We start from the raw sequence: 8,841 nt of genomic DNA, 5'->3' as shown, positions 1-8,841 counted from the left end.
AATTTTATATTTTTTTGATATTTAAATCTACTGTTTTCTTTTGGCTGATCTTTACAACAATTTTTCCATATTATCTTTGCATTGCTTTTTCTTAAAAAATCTCTACCTAAGACTGCTTGGCTGCCCATAGAATCATCAGCAACTACATAAAATTTAATCATTACATTTTTTTTATTCAAAAATATCAAACAACTTATTTCTCCAACTATTTTTAATTTACTTTTATTAAGGCCAAAATATTCTACATTCGAAATTTCATTTAACTTTACCGCTTCCGGTACACAACATTTTTTCAAAAAACTAATTGGGCTGCCAGAGTCTATTAGGCATTCTAGAAATAAGGATACTTTATATAAGCCTATAATTGACATACGAAAATACCTTACATAATTATTTTGTTGTTCGTTGGCGTTGAATTTTTTACTGGGACAGACTGCAACCCGGTGTTCCAAACTACCGCATCCATAGCAAGCTCCGAATGGACGTTTCGGTTGACGACACTCAGCGGCAACATGCCCAGTATTACTGCAGTTAAAACATCTTAAGCCTTGCTTTACACGCCTTTCATTCGTCGACACTGTCCTAGCAGTATTTTGATTAACATCGCCAAACGCTGCTACCAATTTTTCTTTTGATTTGAACTGCTGCATTTTTGCAAGCATACGCAGTTGTGGATCACGTATTCCATCAACAATGTATTCAACTAACTCTTCTTCCGACATATTTATCAGTAATGATAAAACAATTTTATCGTTGTAATAATCAACAAATTTTTCATCATCGGACCACAAACGTGTTTCAAATTTGCGACGCAATTGAACAATACTCTCTTTTGAGCCAAATACGGAAATCATTTGTTCGATCAATATTTTACTGCTTTGTGTGAGAACATTTGGTGTAGAGTGGAGCCAATTTTGTACTCTACCTTTTGCTTTCGTTATAATAAGTGTTCGAACTACATTGTCTTCTAATTCGTAAGCTTTTTCTAACGCTTCAAGTTGCGTAACCCAAACATTAAAATTGTTACCATCGCATTCCGGTAAAAATTCTTTTAATATTATGAGCGGTACTTCTTTTCTTTGTACTGAATGTTTACATTCGCTTAAACTCGAAGTGTTTAATTGTAATTGAGTCATTTTCTTTGTCAATTCATTCTCTTTTTCAAACAGATCACGCTCTTTCTTAAGCAACTCAATTTCTTTTTGCATGAGTTGCATTTTTTTTATTTCTTCTTCTCTAATAGTAGTTTCTCTTTGCATTTTTTCTTCCTCTGTTTCTTTGTTATTCACTTCCTCCCTTACAATTTGATTTCGCTCGTTACTCACAATTTCACAATTTTGTACAACAGACTGCTCAACTGCTTCATCACATTCTGGCGTCACTGTTTTTTTTATGCTCATCGGCGCACACTCACTGCGAATATGCTGTGGCACTTTTGTTAAACGCGCAATCAACTGCGTTTTGTTTCCACTTACTTGCAACTTCAATTTTGTCAGCCAATTTTTTAGCTCCTCCACCGTTAGATCATCAAAACATAAAACGTCAGCTATGCCATCCATTCTTCACAGTTTTATATAAAAATTTTATATATATATATTTTATTACACACGGGCTTTAAAAAAAAATTTTTTTTTTTTTTTACTTGATCCCACTTCTGAATTTTAGTAGAAACAACCAACATCTACTTTGTTCGACGGTCGTCACGCAACTGTCTCTTTTATTATTCTTTCTCTTAATTCTACCTTAGTTTACATGTGTATGCTTAATTCTATCTTATGACTACAACACTTATATACTATCATACATCTACAATACTTATACTACTACAATATTAAGTATTTATAACATTAAGTGTCGGCAACATTAATTTATATATTATATATAAATGTAAGATTTTATATATATTAGCAGACCTATTTTATGCACTTTATAAACTTGTCAAACATTGACACTTGTCAAAATTGACTGCTGTAAAAGTTTAGGTATTCTGTGACATAAATAAAAAGCTCTTTTCCTTGTTGGTTGTCAATACTACAAATGCTGTTGACAACTATAAAAATATGCTCTTTTTAAGCATTTTTTTTATTTGCATGCATGACAAATATTCTTAACTCAAATATACGCTCTTTACAAGCATATTTTTTATTGTTAATTGAATGCATGAAAAATGCTTTTGACAACTTAAAATATATGCTCTTTACAAGCATTTTTTTACGAACAGTTACGAACAATTACGAATAGTTTTCTTTACAAAACACTTTACACCATATTGTGGTGAGAAGCACTAGGTACTTGAGCTTTGAAATTTGTCAAGATGTGTCCAGAATACCAAAAAACTTTCTGCTATATAAAAAACAAAAATCTTATTAAAGAATTTGACAAATTTGTCAAGTGCACAGAATAGGTCCGTAAATGTTAGTATATATGAAATGCATATTTTGTCATCAAAATGAAAATCAAATGAAGTTACAGAAACTTTTTTGGTAAAGCTGAAATCTGCTAAATATTTCAATAATAGAATGGTAGTTAACTGGTTGTTAAACTTACATAGGCTGTAATATTAATATTATACAATTTTACTATCTAATCTCGTTACCCAGTTAATTACTGCACTAAGATCTGGTTCACAACCCAGTACGATGTGCTTCTTCTCAGTTTTCGAATCAAAATTTTATAAGGCTTATCGGGGATGTATCTTTCTATTAAACGCTTTGGTTGATCACATCTGTTTATCTACAGAAAAAAACTGTCACCTTGAAATTTATAAATAATAAAATTTTAAATTCTTAACAAAAGTATAATTTTTAATAAATAGTCATGGTTATGGTCTGTGGGTAGCATCTAAATTTTATTATCGTAAAAGCGAATAGGACATCATATCACTTCGAACCATGAGAAGCTTATCAATATATACCACGTAATCTGAGGTGGTATCAATGTCTGTATTTGCTTACTTTGTTACACTGACTATTAGGCACATAAACCAATAATCAGGTAGTTAAGATGAAAGGCTTGCAGGCACATAAACCGCTAGCCAAGTAAGTAAATAATTTTTATTTTGTTTCTACAGTGGTTAAAAGGCACATCTACCAATAACCAATTTTTGATTGTGAAGTAAAGACGATTGTTTTCGCTTTTTTTTTTATTATTAATATTGTTTCCTTATATAGTATAAAATTACTTACTAAGCATAATAATAATTACAATTATTGGTGACTAAAATAATAATTAAAATTTCACATATTGCTGCATAAGCATAAATACAATATGTGAAGTTATTGAACTTATAAACGTAAATATTTACAATATTTATTTGCTGCATAAGCGTGATTACAAGCGAGCTAAAATATGTTAGGTTTGTTAAACTTAACATTCTGCCCGGCTTGAATTACGTTATTCAAGAATGAATCTATGAGCAATGATTAATTTGATTTGCAATGCATTATGTGTGTTTTTTTTTTAAAAAATCAAAAAAAAATAAAAAAAAAATAATTACAACATTTTGTGGATATATAAATACACATATAATTTTTAAACAATAAATAGTTATACAATATTATATAAACTTAAGAATATAAAATTTAGAGTTTATAGCATCATGAGAATTTGAGAAGCTATGTAATTGTTTCAGGCTCCAAAGTAAATCTTGTTCGTGGCATCGCGTTTGGTGTGAGAGTTTGTGTTGGCTGATTGACTTCTGGATGCTTTACCTGCTTTATTTTCCATATCATCCATATGATGGCTCCAACGACAAGAATTAGGGTTATGGAATTAATTGCGTAATGGTGCATGCTGTCCGTCTGTAGTTTGTGTGGTAATTCAGCGAATTTTTCATCTTTCAGAGTATTGTGAAGTAGCTTTAACTGTTTAAGTTCATTGCTGAGATTCAATGAACTTCCTTTAAACTTTGACCATAATTCTGAGTTATTGATGACAGGTATCTCACCAAATGCAATGTAAGATTCATACATGGTGTCGGTAAGCGTTTGATGTGTCTGAATTGTAGACGTTTGGTGTTTGAGTACACAGTCGTCTTGTAATTTCAGCAGTGTTGCACCTTGTAGTTCTAAATGAGTCGTGATGCCCTTACAGACGGCCGTAACTGTTGTATTGTTTTTTGACCCGAATATCCATTGGTTCGCATGATACAGGGGACTCCAAATAATGTTCGATTTTGTTTCCTGCACATTACACGTATTGTCAGATATGTTTTTTAATAGGTTAAATTCGCAAGCGTAAACCTGTGAGCCGGTGTTATATTTTGATTGTTTATCTGAACAAAGTAGTTTGTTTTCTGGTTGCTTGAAAATCATACACTCCTTATACTGTTCACGAGTTAAGGCAAAATATTGGTCTCTATGCGGCGTGGCAGCTAAAAATGAAGCTTCTGGAACTATTGTCATCATTGTATTGTTGACTGTTGCAGGAATTGGGACGAGATTGAATAAATCGAAATCCTCATGATCGGTTAATGGCAGTTGTAAGACAACTATCAAATGATCTTGTGTGATTCCACTTTGTGAAGACATCAACGTGTATAAATGAATAACATCCTCTTGATTAAATGGAAGACGAAGTGAATGAGGTAAATGGCCCTTGATCTTCATGATTTGGTCTTGAAGTTGTTGTGGAGACATCAAAAGAGAATTAATTCTGCCATGCTGAGTATCAGTTAAGACATCAAATATCGCAGCTTCAATTTTCATTAATGTATGTGCCATCCATGTAAGTTGGGTTACCAGTGATGTATAGATCTCTAGGTGGTTAATACGTTTAGTATTATGATTAGTGTGATCTACTATTTTGTTTGTCTCATCTTGTAGTTGATTCAGTTTGACTGCAATGGCTTCTGTAGTTTTGCTGAATATATTTAGAGTTGAGTCCATGACTGTAGTCTGATTTTTGATCATTTTTGATAGTACATCTTCATTGTTGTTGATTTGAGTTAGAGTTTTAGAAATCGTTTCAGCATATTCTGAATCTAAAACACCAAATAATTTGTTAGCAATATTTCCAACTATATTGATGGCTCCTCTGGCTGATCGGTGTCTCGTCATGACCTTCGTTTCAGTTCGTAACTCTATGTTAGTATTATTGAATTGACGGACGAGCTCATAACAGCTTTCTTGTTGCTGTAACAATGGGCACAATTGCTGAAGTGCTGCTGTGCCATTTTGAAACCTTTCGATCTCCTTTCGAATAGGCGCGAACTCAAAGTAAGTGATAATTTTCCATCTTCCAATGATTTGATTTACGGTGCCAATTCCTTCAAAATATATTCCGGGTTTGTTTGGAAATGATATTTCTTCAATGGGTTTCGAAAGTATTAATGGCATCATCAAAATTGTCACAAGTATGGTCATCATTAAAGATGTGCCATCATATATCTTTCGACGCTTTGGCAACGCTTCACTAGGTTCATTCGTTCGTCTTGTTTGTGTGACAGTAGAATTTTGTTTTGTTGAATTTTGATTAATGCTGCCTTCAGTGGGTAGGGGGGCCAATGATCGTAATGGTCGTTTAAAAATCCCATTGGCTGTTTTTATGTCAGCTACACGGACCAAACCATCTTCTCCTTCATACACCTGTTGCACCCTGCCAAGAGGCCATTTGTACATGGGTAGATTATCATCTTTAATAATGACTAAATCACCTTGGCATAGATTTGCCTTTTGTTGTTTCCATTTGTACCTTGATTGGAGTTCATTGAGATATTCCTTTGACCATCTTCTCCAGAATTCTTGTTTGAGTTCAGAAACTAAACGCCATCGTGATGATAAACTCATTCGGCTCTCCTTTTGATAAGGATCTACATTAGTGGTAGGTGGATCGCCTATGAGAAAGTGTCCTGGTGTAAGCGCTGTTAGATCATTTGGATCGGATGACATTTTTGTTATTGGCCTTGAATTTAACATGGCTTCTATTTCAGTTATGACTGTTGTCAATTCTTCATAAGTCAATGAAGCGTTGAAAATTCCTTTAATCATTAAATGTTTAGCTGACTTGACGGCAGCTTCCCAGAGTCCTCCAAAATGAGGAGCTCTTGGTGGAATGAATTTGAAGTCAATTCCCTTGTTACTACTGGTCTTAATGATCTTTTCTTTACCATTTTCTGAATAAATGGTAAACTGGAGCTCTTGTAGTTGGTTTCTCGCCCCAACAAAGTTAGTCGCATTGTCACTATAAATTGTTTGGCATCTTCCTCTTCTGCTGATAAAACGTTGAATAGCGGCTATGAATGCCTCTGTTGTCAGGTCACTCACCACTTCTAGGTGAAAAGCCTTAGTCGCGAAACAGCAAAATACTGCTAAATATGCCTTTGTTGGCCTTTTTCCTCTAATTTTATAATGAATCCATATCGGACCACAGTAATCAACTCCTGTGGTAAAAAATGGTTTAGTCAGAGTAACTCGATCAGTCGGTAAGTTGCCCATGAGTTGGTCCATCAGTTTTGGTTTTGCCTTTGAACAGATGACACAGCTGTGAACAATGTTTCGCGCCATAATCTTTCCTTTAATCGGCCAGAAGTTTTGTCTCATTATGCTTAGCAATAATTGTGGAGCACAATGGGAATTTTCTTCATGTTTCATTTTGAACATCAATTTCACTATTGAGTGATTGTAAGGAATTACCATTGGGTGTTTAGCATCATATGGCAATGTTGATGCTTCAAGCCTTCCTCCAACACGAAGTACACCTTGTTCGTCAATGAACGGTGCTAAAGTATTTAGTTGACTCGAACTGTTGACTGCTTTACATTGTTTTAAATCAGAGATTTCTTTTGCAAATTCTGAGCCCTGAATAGTTTTAATTATGAAGACTAATGCATCTCGTAATTCTTTTGGAGAATGTGTTCTTGTTGGTGATTGTGTGCGATGAAATACACGGCGAACATAAGCAATTGTTCTTTGGAGGTATCTGAATCAGTTTCGATGATCAATTTGATTTATCATGTGATCAGAACCAGTCGTTTGAATGATAATGTTAACTGTATGTCCTTGTCGTCTTTCGATATCAGTTGAGATGTTAAATGCCTTTGGGTTTGGCTGTTGCCAAAATTCGTTGCTTCCATGAAGAAAGAGTGGACCAAAAAACCATATATGTGAATAATTGAACATTTTAACCTTTATTCCTCTGGAAATGATGTCAGCAGGATTATCCTTTGATACCACATGATGCCATTGATCAGCATGTGACATCTCTTGAATTTTGCTAATACGATTTGCTACGAATGTGTGCAATGAGGCAGATGAAGATATTATCCATGACAAAACAATTTTGGAATCGGACCAAAAGTAGGTTGGCACGTTTTGATACTTTAAATCTTGTTTAACTCTTTCTGCTAATTCGACTCCCAGCAATGCTGCGCAGAGTTCTAGTCGTGGAAGTGTCTGTTTCTTTAATGGTGCTATTCTAGATTTGGCGCACAATAGTCTCGATGTTATTGTCTTATCATTATATATTGTTCGCACGTACATAGCTGCTCCATATGCCTTCTCTGATGCATCCGTAAACACGTGTAATTGAATCGAACAAGGAACCTTCGAATTAAAAATATGTCTGGGTACTTTCACAGTATTTAATGTTTGTAAGTCAGTTCTAAACCGCTTCCATTCTAGCTGAGCCTGAGGTAACAGTTCCGCATCCCAGGAATAGTTTTGTTGCCACAATTCCTGCATGAATATTTTAGCTGTTACAGTAATGGGGCCAAAAATTCCCAAAGGATCAAAAATTCGAGCTAAGTCCGATGCCATAATCCGCTTCGTGATAGGTTGCTCTGATGACATCTCTGCCTTTCCGCAAAATTCGTCTGATTTCGGGAGCCAAATAATGCCTAATGTTTTTGTTGGCTTTATGGCTGAGTCATCTAAATCAAGGTTGATTTCTTGGTCTTCTATCGGAATGTTTTGTAGTAGTCGTGTATTATTTGAGCACCATTTTCTCAGTTTAAATCCTGATTTACTGAGCAGTTCCGAAAGTTGTTGTTGAGTGTCTAAGGCGGTAATGATGCTGTTAGTTCCGCTTAAACAGTCATCTACATAAAAATCATTAAGTAATGCAGGTGCTCCAAGCGGATAGTTGGTCATATTATGTTTCGCAAGGTGTTGAAGACATTTTGTTGCAAGATAAGGGGCTGACTTTGTTCCATATGTAACCGTTTTCAGTCGGTAATATTGTATACTATCATCAGCACTTTTTCTCCAGATTATCAGCTGCTGTGCTGTATCTTCATCATGTACTTGAATTTGCCGGTACATTTTCTCAATATCGGCCGTAAATACAAACCGGTATATTCTAAAACGCAACAGTATTGAAAAAAGATCACTTTGCACTGTTGGACCTTTGTGCAAAATATCGTTTAGTGCTAAACCGCTTGATGTTTTTGCTGATGCATCAAAGACAACTCTCAATTTGGTTGTAGTGCTGTCAGGTTTCAAGACACAATGATGAGGAATGAAATATTGTGATCCTTTGACATCTTTTGGGCAAACTTTTTCCATGTGACCTAATGACTCGTAGTCATCCATGAATTTTATGTATTCCTTGTATAAATTTGGGTCCTTTTGTAACTTCCTTTCCAGAGAACAAAATCGATTGAATGCTATCTCACGCGATCTACCAAGTGTTGTGGGATCATCGCGAAAAGGTAAGCGTACAATGAAACGACCATCGCGATTTGTCTTTACATGATTTGTAAAGTGATTTTCACACCATTTCTCAGATACAGTCAAAACCCTTTCTGCAGTCTCAATGTTATCTAACTTCCAAAATCGTTCTATCATTTCTGACATTTCACCAACCTCTCCTGTAGTAATAGCGCATGTTGGTTTAATATCTGTT

At 34.7% G+C, this 8,841-nt stretch overlaps 1 protein-coding gene across 1 annotated transcript; it reads right to left on the bottom strand.

The window, feature by feature from the left end:
* Positions 1-240: 240 nt before the first annotated feature.
* Positions 241-1,585, bottom strand: LOC119684469. The gene is made up of 2 exons (XM_038098514.1): positions 387-1,585; positions 241-331 (listed from the first exon to the last, which is right to left on the bottom strand). Exons 1-2 carry the CDS (start codon positions 1,557-1,559, stop codon positions 323-325), a joined length of 1,182 nt encoding a protein of 393 aa, XP_037954442.1. The 5' UTR covers positions 1,560-1,585; the 3' UTR covers positions 241-322.
* Positions 1,586-8,841: the final 7,256 nt, after the last annotated feature.

This window comes from Teleopsis dalmanni, chromosome 2 (genome assembly GCF_002237135.1).
Source record: "Teleopsis dalmanni isolate 2A chromosome 2, ASM223713v2, whole genome shotgun sequence".
NCBI classification, from domain to species: domain Eukaryota; kingdom Metazoa; phylum Arthropoda; class Insecta; order Diptera; family Diopsidae; genus Teleopsis; species Teleopsis dalmanni.
This window is presented reverse-complemented; position numbering and strand designations above follow the sequence as displayed.

Excerpts from the sequence above, each read along its gene's own strand:
- LOC119684469 (XM_038098514.1), bottom strand. The coding sequence starts at position 1,559 with ATGGATGGCATAGCTGACGTTTTATGTTTTGATGATCTAACGGTGGAG.